Source organism: Manis pentadactyla, chromosome 4 (assembly GCF_030020395.1).
Source record: "Manis pentadactyla isolate mManPen7 chromosome 4, mManPen7.hap1, whole genome shotgun sequence".
Lineage (NCBI taxonomy): Eukaryota > Metazoa > Chordata > Mammalia > Pholidota > Manidae > Manis > Manis pentadactyla.
This window is the reverse complement of record NC_080022.1, coordinates 80,332,795-80,346,546: the sequence shown is the minus strand read 5'-3', so window position 1 is coordinate 80,346,546 and position 13,752 is coordinate 80,332,795. Positions and strand designations below refer to the sequence as shown.

At 39.3% G+C, this 13,752-nt stretch overlaps 1 protein-coding gene across 4 annotated transcripts in view; it reads right to left on the bottom strand.

Moving 5' to 3' along the window:
* The window catches only part of FNBP1L (formin binding protein 1 like), a 134,499-nt gene extending 122,108 nt beyond the window's left edge, over window positions 1-12,391 (bottom strand). For 2 of the 4 annotated variants that reach the window (XM_036906526.2, XM_057500433.1), the window contains exon 1: window positions 12,177-12,383. Coding sequence is in view for 1 of the 4 variants with exons in the window: in XM_057500435.1 (XP_057356418.1) it covers window positions 12,177-12,200 (24 nt within the window). In the remaining 3 variants the exon portion in view is untranslated. Of the gene's footprint in view, window positions 1-12,176 lie in introns of all 4 variants that reach the window. The other 2 variants (XM_036906523.2, XM_057500435.1) reach the window with 2 other exon arrangements.
* Between the last annotated feature and the right edge of the window lie 1,361 nt (window positions 12,392-13,752).

Sequence of the window (13,752 nt, the reverse complement as noted above, 5' to 3'; positions counted from 1 at the left end):
GAGGAAAGTATATAGCAATCCAGGTATATTTAAAGAAAGAAGAACAAACCCAAATGAATAGCCTAACATCACAATTATCAAAATTGGAAAAAGAAGAACAAATGAGGCCCGAAGTCAGCAGAAGGAGGGACATAATAAAGATCAGAGAAGAAACAAACTAAATTGAGAAGAATAAAACAATAGAAAAAAATCAATGAAACCAAGAGCTGGTTCTTTGAGAAAATAAACAAAATAGATAAGCCTCTAGCCAGACTTATTAAGAGAAAAAGAGAATCAACACACATCAACAGAATCAGAAACGGGAAAGGAAACATCACGACAGACCCCACAGAAATACAAAGAATTATTAGAGAATACTGTGAAAACCTATATGCTAAGAAGCTGGAAAACCTAGAAGAAATGGACAACTTCCTAGAAAAATACAACCTTCCAAGACTGACCAAGGAAGAAACACAAAATCTAAACAAACCAATTACCAGCAAAAAAATTGAAGCAGTAATCAAAAAACTACCCAAGAACAAAACCCACAGGCCAGATGGATTTATCTCAGAATTTTATCAGACATACAGAGAAGATATAATACCCATTCTCCTTAACGTTTTCCAAAAAATAGAAGAGGAGGGACTACTCCGAAACTCATTCTATGAAGCCAACATCACCCTAATACCAAAACCAGGCAAAGACCCCACCAAAAAAGAAAATTACAGACCAATATCCCTGATGAACGTAGACGCAAAAATATACAACAAAATATTAGCAAACCGAATTCAAAAATACATCAAAAGGATCATACACCATGACAAGTGGGATTCATCCCAAGGATGCAAGGATGGTACAACATCCGAAAATCCATCAACATCATCCACCACATAAACAAAAAGAAGGACAAAAACCACATGATCATCTCCATAGATGCTGAAAAAGCATTTGACAAAATTCAACATCCATTCATGATAAAAACTCTCAACAAAATGGGTACAGAGGGCAGGTACCTCAACATAATAAAGGCCATATATAATAAACCCACAGCCAACATCATACTGAACAGCCAAAAGCTGAAAGCTTTTCCTCTGAGATCGGGAACGAGATAGGGATGCGCACTCTCCCCACTGTTATTCAACATAGTACTGGAGGTCCTAGCCACGGCAATTGGACAAAACAAAGAAATACAAGGAATCCAAATTGGTAAAGAGGAAGTTAAACTGTCACTATCTGCAGATGACATGATATTGTACATAAAAAACCCTAAAGACTCCACTCCAAAACTAGTAGAACTGATAACAGAATACAGCAAAGTTGCAGGATACAAAATTAACACACAGAAATCTGTGGCTTTCCTATATACTAACAATGAATTAATAGAAATCAGGAAAACAATTCCATTCACAATTGCATCAAAAAGCATAAAATAACTTAGGAATAAACCTTACCAAGGAAGTGAAAGACCTATACCCTGAAAACTATAAGACACTCTTAAGAGAAATTAAAGAAGACACTAACAAATGGAAACTCATCCCATGCTCTTGGCTAGGAAGAATTAATATATAGTCAAAATGGCCATCCTGCCCAAAGCAATATGCAGATTCAATGCAATCCCTATCAAATTACCAACAACATTCTTCAACGAACTAGAACAAATAGTTCAAAAATTCATATGGAAACACCAGACCCCAAATAGCCAAAGCAATCCTGAGAAGGAGGAATAAAGTGGGGGGGATCTCACTCCCCAACTTCAAGCTCTACTACAAAGCCACGGTAATCAAGAAAGTTTGGTACTGGCACAAGAACAAAGCCACAGACCAGTGAAGCAGAATAGAGACCCCAGATATTAACCCAAACATATATAGTCAATTAATATATGATAAAGGAGCCATGGACATACAATGGGGAAATGACAGTCTGTTCAACAGATGGTGCTGGCAAAACTGGACAGCTACATGTAAGAGAATGAAACTGGATCACTGTCTAACCCCATACACAAAAGTAAATTCAAAATGGATCAAAGACCTGAATGTAAGTCATGAAACCATAAAACTCTTCGAAAAAAACATAGGTAAAAATCTCTGGGACATAAACATGAGCAACTTCTTCATGAACATATCTCTCCAGGAAAGGAAAACAAAAGCAAAAATGCACAAGTGGGACTATATCAAGCTGAAAAGCTTCTGTACAGCAAAGGACACCATCAATAGAACAAAAAGGTACCCTACAGTATGGGAGAATATATTCGTAAATGACAGATCCGATAAAGGCTTGACATCCAAAATATATAAAGAACTCACGCACCTCAACAAACAAAAAGCAAATAATCCGATAAAAAAATGGGCAGAGGAGCTGCAAAGACAGTTCTCCAAAGAAATTCAGATGGCCAACAGACACATGAAAAGATGCTTCACATCACTTGTCATCAAAGAAATGCAAATTAAAACCTCAATGAGATATCACCTCACACCAGTAAGGATCGCCACCATCCAAAAGACAAACAACAACAAATGTTGGCGAGGTTGTGGAGAAAGGGGAACCCTCCTACACTGCTGGTGGGAATGCAAATTAATTCAACCATTGTGGAAAGCAGTATGGAGGCTCCTCAAAAAGCTCAAAATAGAAATACCATTTGACTCAGGAATTCCACTTCTAGGAATTTACCCTAAGAATGCAGCAGCCCAGTTTGAAAAAGACAGATGCACCCCTACGTTTGTCGCAGCACTATTTACAATAGCCAAGAAATGTCCATCAGTAGATGAATGGATAAAGAAGATGTGGTACATATACACAATGGAATATTACTCAGCCATAAGAAAAAAACAAATCCTACCATTCGCAACAACATGGATGGAGCTAGAGGGTATTATGCTCAGTGAAATAAGCCAGGCGGAGAAAGACAAGTACCAAATGATTTCACTCATATGTGGAGTATAAGAACAAAGAAAAACTGAAGGAACGGAACAGCAGCAGAATCACAGAACCCAAGAATGGACTAATGGTTACCAAAGGGAAAGGGACTGGGCAGAAGGGGTGGGAAGGGAGGGATAAGGGCAGGGGAAAAAGAAAGGGGGCCTTATGATTAGCATGTATAATGTGGGGGGGTATAGGGAGGGATGTGCAACACAGAGAAGATAGTGAGTCTATAGCATCTTACTACGTTGATGGACAGTGACTGTAATGGAGTTTGTTGGGGGGGACTTGGTGAAGGGGGGAGTCTAGTAACCATAATGCTCTTCATGTAATTGTAGATTAATAATGAAATGAATTTAAAAAAAGAAACTGAAAAAAAAAAAGATACATGCACCCCTGTCTATCGCTGCATTATTTACAATAGCCAAGATATGGAAGCAACCTAAGTGTCCATTAATAGATAAATGAATATAGAAGATGTGGTACATATACACAATTGAATATTACTCAACCATTAAAAAAAAATTCTGCTGTTTGCACAACATGGATGGACCTAGAGGTTATTATGCTAAGTGAAATAAGCCAGGTGGAGAGAGACACATACCATATGATTTCACTTATTTGTGGAATATAAAAACAAAACGAAACGAAATGAACAAAATAGCAGTAGACTCAAGACAATGAGAAGTGACTGGTAGTTACCATGAAGGAGGGGTTAGGCTGTGTGAGTTGGGAGGGGATAAAGAGACACAAAAGTCCTCAATCATAACATAAGTTGGTCATAGGGTGGGTGGGGAGGCTAAGGGGGATAAGGAGACACAAAAATTCTCAATCATAACATAAGTTGGTCATAGGGTAATAGTACAGGTGGAGAACATAGCCAGTGATTCTGTGACAATCTTCCTATGTTTACTGATTGTAACTGCACTAGTGGGGGTGAGGATTTAATAATATGGGTAACTGTTGAACCACTGTGTTGTACACTTGAAACCAATATAAATTGTCTATCAACAATACTTCAATTAAAAAAAAAACTATGTTGTTTAAACACCTATTTAAAACAAACAAATATATATATATATATAGTTACCACGTTGTGGCTCCCAACACATAAACAGCAATGATAAATGTGATTTCAAAAGACTACAGTACACAAAAAAGACTATATAGTACACCTCCTGAGCTTTCATAACAGGATTGGAAAAGAGATAGAGGATCAGAACAATCCAGGGTGAACTATCAAGCAAACTCCCTAAAAGAATCAAAAACTTCAAACAGTCCAAACCTTAAACTTACAGATAGAGCATATCAGGGTTCAGTATGCCCTATCTTAACAGACATCTATCTTTGCAGGGTCCTGGGGTCACAAAATATTTAAGGTTAAGTCCCTAACAGGAAAGACAGGAACCACAACTAAGAGAAAAAAAGCAACTGGAGGCTACAGATATTACACAAGGATAAGAAAACTACATGCAACAAAACAAAAAAACTATCTTTGGTATATATAAAGAATCAAGAATATACTGACTGCTCCAGGCTGCAAGTAAAAGATGCTAGAAGTACATTCTAAGAACAAAGAAGAAGAGCTCTTATAAATTAAAAATACAACAGCGAAAATTAAAACTCAATTTAAGAACTTCCAGTTTCTAGTATTGACAGGTTATTTGGATCAACTATCAGTATTGCACTGAAATAAAAACTTTAAAATATGGATAAAATACATTTCAAAAGTTTTAATTCATCAAGACAAGCCAAGACAGTAGGGAATTACAAAGTCAGAAATGAAGTAAAAATGAGAACCCAGAGAGGAAAAAAAAGCCTACGAGCTACTTTTGCCCTGAGGATGTTTGCCAATCCTGAACATCGGTACTTTGTTTCGATAATGTAGCAAGAGATACGGAGACAGAAATAAAAATCCAACAACCAAACAAGGAAATTTCAAGCCCTGAGCTTGGTTTACAGTGGTCCCAGACTAGGAGTTACCCCAGGTACACAGCAGAATAAAAGGCAAATCCTCTACATGTGATGGAATACTACGAACTAACCATAGAAGGATGATTCTCACAGACACGATGTTAAATGAAAAAAGTCAGACCAAAAAAAGTACATATCCTATGACACCATTTATGTGAAGTTAGAAAAAACTACAAAATTAATCAATGTTAATGCAAGCCAAAATAGTTACCCTCGGAGGATATTTTTGGGGGATATTCACTGCAGATGGCATGCGTAGGGGAGACTGTATCTTCATCTTGGTGGGAGTTACATGAGTATACTGATATTTTTTTGTTATACATAAAAGATTTGTGCACTTTAATGTATGAATGTTATATCTTAATGTAACTTGTTTTTTGAATGAAAGTGAAAAATAAGGAGATATTTAGATTAACAAAAGTTTGCAAATATTATTTACATCAGTCTTGGCAAATAGGATGTTAAAGTTAAGTTGTTAAGTTAAAGGATGTTAATTTAGTTCATCGTTAAGTCCAGAAGGTTGATTCAAAAGTAATGGTTTCTATGTTTATTTGAAAGCTATTTGCTGTAACTGTTTAAATTATTTTGATTTTATAATTTATGCTGGAAAATCTCAACTACCATTAACATTTGTCAAAAATCAGAGTCACCTTAACCCTATACTCCCTGAAAATCAATCTTTTGTGTTTTCCCAATTTATTAAGTCTTGGGCAATCTACATTTACATTATTTTACATATGACCATCCATTAGTGTCAAAGCATGTAACAACAGAACATTCACTGTTCTCATTTTTAGAATCCAAACAGCCATAAAATATGTTATCAGTACAGATAATCATCTGTATTCAAATAATCATGAAAAAGAGAATTCCAAACCTAAGTGAACAGTACATATCTCATATGAGAAGGCACAACCAGCTGTATTTCCAGATTACAAAATGGATCCTTAAGATAAAACAAACAGAAATACCACATGCCAGGAAAAAACCCTAGATAACCTTAGTATTCAAAATATAATTTGATGACAGAGTTTTAGCAATTAATTCCTTCATTCAACAATATTTCAGTGCATATTATACAACTATTCCTTTTCTGCAATAGGAATCATCAGGGATACAGCAGGAACAAAACACGACTTCTCCTCCCTAGAAACAAGATGATAGTGTGACAAAAGTAGGGAAATCTGACTCTATTCATTTATGCCTTTTCAAACTATAACAAAAAATATATATACTAGTATTTCACATATTTCATGAGGTATTGTTAAAGTCTGATGATGAGTTCTCTACCAAGAACTTAAGGAAAAACTGCTCCTAAGCTCCAAATATTAATAACTAATTAGGATGCAATAGGGACATTTTACAAAAACTTTTATTCTTTTAATTCTAGACTTCTTTCTCTTGGGCTCCACACAAATTCTAAATGCTGAATCCCACATCACAAAGAGCAGTTATCATCTTACAATGCCTGACAGCACCCCTTGTTGGTGGTGTGAAAGAAGTGGTTTCAAAGAACTAGTCACTGAAAATCTGTAAAAGTAATCACTGAAGTAACACAATTTATCGTAGGAAAATGCTGAAAAGCACAGATGACAATATTCAAATTAACTGTAACCCCCAGATTATTTTTATGCACAATTTGCAATTTTAAGGCATCTATCATTCTATATCAATTAAAAGGTGATATCTCAAAATAGTCTAAAATGTTTTTGTTATATGAGAAACAGTACATAAATCAGCTCATAAAAATAGTAATTAAAACAAAACTGTGGGGATCAAAAATTACTGCATTTTCCCAATGAACACCTCTCATCCTCAAAAAAAAGCACTGGAACTAAACTGACATGTAAGTAAAAATACTAAGTTATAGGTAAGGGGGAAAAGGAAAAACTGTATAAACAAATTGTATGAGTAACATATTTTTTTTTAATACAACTGACTTCAGAGCCAGTAACATATTATTAAAGGAAGCAACATCCTTCAAATATTCTTAATGGAAGTGATAAAATCAATACAACTTCTCATTTTCTAAAACCCAGAGGGATTCTTCCCTCTTGCCACCAAAGGACTTGGAAAGAGGGAAGAGATTAATACCTTCTACTAATACAAACTAAGATTTCCTCCTGTGGAATTTTAAATGGCCTAAAAATTGAGTTAATTATATGCTAATGATTAACCATTCAAACACACACATGCATAATTCATAATCTGAATCAAGGCCGGAATCTAACCATTACTACTTCAAGGCATCCTACACTCAAATTCAAGCCAAACCTAACCACTATACTCAGATGAGTCCAACAAAAATTTACTGAAGATCCTAGCAGTGTCAGGCTCCATGCCAGGCAGTGTGCTAATAGCTGAGGATACTACTACAATGAATCAGATATTTAATAAGCAATGAGTAAGACATCATCTCTGCCCTCTAGGAATCCGCATATGCAAAACTCTCCTTACTCGAAAGCCCACACCAAGTTATCTTTTTGGTCTGTCTGATACACATACCCTTAACTAATACATGCAGCAGTTTTTGCTTCCTAAGAAAAAACCTTTGTATAATCTTTCCCAAAACAGAATTTTTCTTTTTTGCTATTGAGCTGAAAATGTTTAAAGATTATTAAGGTGCCACTTTCAGGTGCACACAGAAGGTATTCCATAATTACAAACCACTGCTATTCTCTTGTCCTATTTTCTGCCTGCAAACAGGGGCTAATATACAGGAAAAAGTAGGTAGAATAGGTTTTAAGTTTCCCACATTTCAGACTGGGAAAGGAGAAAGAGTGAGTGTTCCAACATAAAGGCGGGTAAGGGAAGCAGAAATGAGAAGTTTAAGGAGATAGCAATGCACAGGAGATAACGGTTAGAAGCAGCTTTCCAGATTCCACATTACAATCAGGACAGAACGTGGCAAAAACAGGTGTCTTGATTAACTTTCACCCTCCTTAACTAGTAACACTGTTAATACAATGTTAAACACAACAATTTCTACCAACAAAAAGGAATGTAAGATATAAATATTTATACCTTGACTTTCTTCCAAAGATTTGAATACTGAGTACAAGAAATAACTATAAGGTGGTAGTCCCATAAGAAACATCCAGAATGTATAGTCTGGAGGCAAAGGGTTGAGAGGAACTGGTCAACAGAGAATATCCTAGACAGTGAGATCAATTAGGGGAATATTTTGGAATTAAGAAAGCAGTATCACCTAAAATGACTAAGTTTCCTCACAACAGGGCTGTTATTAAAAACCTTCATAAATCTCACCATACATGCAGCACAGTGCTTCCCTGTAATACTCAATAATCATTTTATTTTTTGAAACTAAATTCCTACAGCAGTTTTATGGCCTTTGAAAAAGCAATACAATACACATTGATAAATTTTCTTTGCCAACCTCCTCTAGGTTAAGTGCTTTCTAAAAATCTCAAGTAAAACTAAACATATTATAAATGTGATCCAACCATTACAGATTACAATGGGATCGAATTCATTTGTTCTAGACAAATCTATTAACGTGGCCTAATATTTCAACTGCTATTTTGGCAGTCACATCACCAAGCTTTGAGTAAGGTAAATTCAGAAGAACTACCTTTAGGTCATTTCTCCCCTAATCTGTAAAAATCTTTAACCCAAGTACTTAAAACCTAACTTCATCATTTTGGTTTCAACTTACTTAGACCTTCTTGAACTGTTTTCTAGACCACATAATCTATCAGCACCTGCAAAGGCCTTCAGAACTATAAAGACTTCTTCCAGGATACACTTATTAATCAGTAATCAATACTCTGGTTAAAGCAATGAACTACTAGTTCAATTAGGAAAAACATGCAAGATCACTACAGTCATTGTTTCAGTCAGTGAAAGCAAAAAGATTAACCTAGTCCCTACACTCCAGGAGTCAAAAGTCTAGTACACTTAAAATAGAAATACTATATAAATGCTATGAGAAAGCTAAGGAAGCATTAAATTAAAGGGTTAATAAGGGTTGAGGGTGTTATAAAAATAATCCACTGCACTTATCATCCAATCCACATTTTTCAATTTCTTCCAAAGATAGCATGAGCTGTCAAATGTACTTAACTAATATGATAAAAATAAGAATGGCTTTTAAATTACACACTCTTAAAACCAAGGCCTAAAAATCGCATAGACCAGGAAACTACAGCATAAAAAGGTTCAGAAGACCCTATAAATTAAGTCAGATACTCGAACCTACCTTCTAACTTCTGGACTAGTCAACTCATTTCCCTAGGGAAACAATTTTTTTAAATAAATCATGATATGAATGTGATATGCTCAGCCGTATTTTTTCGTATATATACGTATATTCACAATCCATACATGGGTTTTATTTTTCTATTTAACTTTAAGTGGCTCCTCAAAAAACTAAAAAGCTATTTCCTCATAAATAAAACTTGACTAAACACAAGACTTTTTAATTTCCTTATTTGTAAAAGAACTAATAATAACAAAATCTGTGCTTTGTGAAATTCACATTTGGACTCTTTGATCCAACCATTCCTCCTGTGATAATAAAGAAACCAACACAATAAACAACTCCTAAGATGCTACCTTATAATTATCACATCCTAAAGAAATAAAGATACTGTCATCTCTTTGGTATTACCCAGAATACCAACCCCAGAAATGAGTCTCTGGCATATATTCACTGCCTTACTGAAACGCTCATTTGGAACACTAGAGACCCCTTAAACCACAGCTCAACCTTATTACCTGTTAATTCACTTTCTCTCACAACTATACAACAAAAGGCTGACACAACTAACTTAGCCTATCACTACTGGTTCTGTCTGCCAGAATCAGTTTTAAAGTGGTTTTCTAATTTATTACTTTATTCTCAAATTTAACATAAGATAGATATTAAGAAGCACTGAGACAGCAATAAAACTTGAACATATAAGAAATGAACTCAAGTTTGACTGCATAACTGTGTATCATTATTTTTTGTAACATGGTCTCAACAGTTAAATCTTTGGACAGCGATGTGGTCATAAACATGATGTAATATGAGAACTGGTTTGTAAACTCAAGATTTCGAGAATTTTCCCAATCTCAAATTCCTCAAAGAGCACAGTACAGGTGCTAATTTACACTGGAAGCACAATATCCTTACTCAAAACTGAAAACAGTAAAGACAGAAAGCCTAGTCAACTTTTTCTAAGGTCTCTTCTGGTCCCAACAATAGTCCTCTACCCCAGCTTCTACTTTCTCAGGTTTAAACATCCAACTGATACTAGTTGATTACACATCATTTAGTTTCTAGAAATGCTTCCCTCAAACCTCAAACTAGAAATTTCAAACATGAGGTATTAAATTTCAAGAGAAAAATTAATTTAAAAATCTTTTTCATAATTTCCAGAAATATACAAATCAATTTTTAGTTAGAAGAGAAATTTCCAACTCTTTACAGTTTACTTTACCTTTTCAAATTGCTGAAAAACTATTCAAATGCTGAGAGTAAATAACCAAGTTACAAGAGACAGTGGGGAATTGGTAATCGCTTCTGAATTATATCCTAAATTTAAAATTTTTAGTAATTTTAAAAATCGTATTTCAGTCTTCACTAAAATATTTTCTCCTTCAAACTGTTTTTGTATAGTGATACAAAATGGTTTCCTTCAATCGAAAGTTAAATCTAAATAATATTCCTCCACTGTTTTCCTACATGTACTTTTAAAAAATATTTACATTTCTGCTTCCTCTGAAATGGGTGTCATTAATTATGTAAAAAATAAAAATATTTTCGAATTATAAAAATGGAAAGTACAACTATACCCATCCTCCTTTAGCTGATGACACTATAATTATTCAATGTACAAAATCAAAAGGAAAAGACCAGTAATGCCTGAAAAAAAAAAAAACTAACCAAAATAAAAGGTTAAATTTTATATAATTCACTTTCTGTATAATCCTCCCCAATATAAGACAATTAATGCTAAGAAACGAAATGGAGAAGCTCATGAGGTATTTCCTATTGGGTGATGTGTTTACTCGTCCAGAATGTTGCAGGAGAAAGTAGGTGTTCCACTGGATAAACTCTAAAGTCTCTTTCAGTTCTAAGATTCCTAATCTGTGTGCAAGATGTGAAAAATAACGGAAGGAAACATTTTGCCTTTCAATTAATCGATGTGCGTTCATTCCCACCCTAACTGCATGTATGGAGACAAAAAAAAAAGTTCTCCCCTTTCTCTGCAGTGATTTCACGAAACCCTCGTTAACAAAAGGCACGGAAAATATGCACAGGTGGGATAAAAAGGGGAGTGGCTGAAGCCAGGCAGCGCTCGGGACAGCGCCCCCACTGCCCCGCCACCCCACGGCACCTGAGAAATCACTGCCCTCCACACCTCCACCCTTCCGCGGTGGCGTCGCCAGCGAATTCTCCGACCTATTACCGCTCACCAGTACCTTGGCCACACTGGGCATTGTCTGGAGCCTCCAGCGCCCAAGAAAGGCGTAGAGGAAAGAGAAGGTAAGGGGAGAACGAGTCACAATGAAGAACCACGGAAGGAGAAGGAAGTAAAGCAATCGGGAAGCCGTACGCTCCACTTGGCAAAACTGGCTTCCCTACCGATCAATCAATTTAATTCGGATCCCAAAAGACAACCCCATGGCCCAAAGTAGCAGCGGTGGGTGGCCCAGTCGGAATCCCGAAGCCAACCGGGTCGGGAGCCCCGGTGCAGGGGGAGAGGGCGTGTGGGTTGGGCCTGGCTGGCCGGAGGCCGGGCTCCGAACAAAGCCACCCGGCTCCCCCTACCTGGGGCGAGGGCGGTGGGCGGCGCCTCACTGCTACCCGCGTCGCCTCTAATCGGCGACGCCCTTGCCCCGGGGACCCCAGTCGGTCGGGCCCGCGGCTGACCCCCTTCTGGCCCGGGAACGGTGCCCCTTCGGGACAATGGGACCCCCCTCCCCCGCCTCCAAGCAGGGAAATACAAAGGCTGAGAAGTGCGGGCCGGCGCGGAGCCAGGCGTCCGGAAAGTGAGGGACGGAGGACGGCAAAGGATGGCGGCGGGCGCGGCAGCCACCGGCCGCTCCGCCTCGCTGTCCAAGCGCTGTCCTCAGACCCCTTGCGGCAGCAGAGGCGGGAGCGCGGACCGCAGCCCCGCAACCCCCGGCCAAGCGCGACGGGGTCTGCACACAAAGAGGAGGGGGACGCCCAGCCTCCGCCAGTGCCAGGGGCGGGAACCGCCAACGCGCCTCACAGCCGACGGTCCGCGGCTCCCGCCTAGCCCGCGCCCCTCGGGGGCCAACGGCCGGGCGCGCGAGGGCCCCTCGCTCGGACTCACCCACAGCTCCGTGCCCCAGCTCATGGTGGAACTTGAGAACTCCCACCGTCTGGCTGACCCCCCCGTCTGTCCGTCCGTCCGTTGGCCCCGCCGTCGGTCTGTGTGTCCTTCGCTGGCTGGTCGGCAGGCTCGCGGCTTTGGAGCTCTGCCTACGAAGGTGCCGCCAACGCCGGGTTCCCCAGTGAGTGGGAAAGACGCGACTGGAGGAGCAGCCGCCGACGCCGCGTCCCCGCCTCCCGGAGCCGGCAGGGAGGGGGCCCGCGGGGAGGGGTCGGGGCGCGGTGCACCCTGGGATCGCGGCGGATCTGGTTCCCCCGGCGTCCGTCGGCTGGGCCCCTGCGGAAGGGTCTCTGTCCGCCGTCCTCTTCCCGCGCGCCGCTCAGGGCTCCCACAGTTCTGCCGCCGCCATTCGGACCTCTGTCTCCAAGAAGGAGAGGGAGAAAAGGAAAGACGCCCATCGCCCCGCTCTGCCCCGAGACCCCTTGGAAGAGGCAACTCCAGTTTCCCTCCCTTCCTGCCTCTTGGGTCCACTTGAGAGAAACCCTGACAAGGAACCTAATCCAAATCCTTGAGTATAGACTGTGGAGAGCTGTGCTGTATTTTTTTTTTTTTTTTTTTTACGTGTCGAGGGATAAGGTTATCTTGGGAATGGCTAAAATATGTAGAGATTGAACGTCAAATGTGAATGCACCGCCCCCGATTCTGTTTTTAATAAAACATCTTAATTTTTTAAGTTCTATCAGAAAAAAAAAAAACAAAAAGAGGCAGATCTTTCAGCATTCACTTTGGGACGTTGCCGTGACACGAGATGGAAGACGTAGACAAATTTGAGCCGAGCTGTCACCTACAGGAAACGAGTTCCGAACTTGCCCCATGTCTGGAATGGACACCTAGTGTGTGCGGTGGGACGGGAGCCAGTTTACACCGCGCAGCGCAAAGAGCTTTTTCGCAATTTCAGAGTATCAGAACCTTGGAGACAGGTCCACCATTTCTTTTTACCCTGGAGTTATTTTCCGGCCTTTCTGAGCAATCATTAACTGCGGGCAGCAAGTTTGACTGGTGCTAGTAGATATCAAGTACGCCTCCCTAATATATGCTTTAGCATGACTTGCTTGTCTCCTAAACACACACGCATGCACACACACATACACACGCTTCAATCCAGTCACTTGAAGTGTGCTCCCCAGTGTCATGACAGCTGAGTTTCTTAAGAAGTTCTCCCAACCTGCGTGTCATGAATCAAAACGGCTCCTTAAACGGCCCTTGCTCAGTTGCCCCAATTTCTCCTCTTTAGTCTTTGTCCCTGACTAGCTTGGCTCCCTCTTGCAAATCGACTGAGCCCCCCTAACAGTCCAGTCACCACATTTGTAAATTATTTTCCACCCTTCTCTTGAGTCCAACCTGAGCACACAAATACCCCCTCCTAAGTGGACAATGGCCAATTTTTAAGTGCTTAAGTGTGCCGTTCAGTGAAAAGGCTGTGAAGCACTGACTAAAACTCTCTTACCAATATTTTACTATACTGCCTCTATTTCAAATAGAATTCCTTCAAGGTTTTTTATATCACTTAACAATG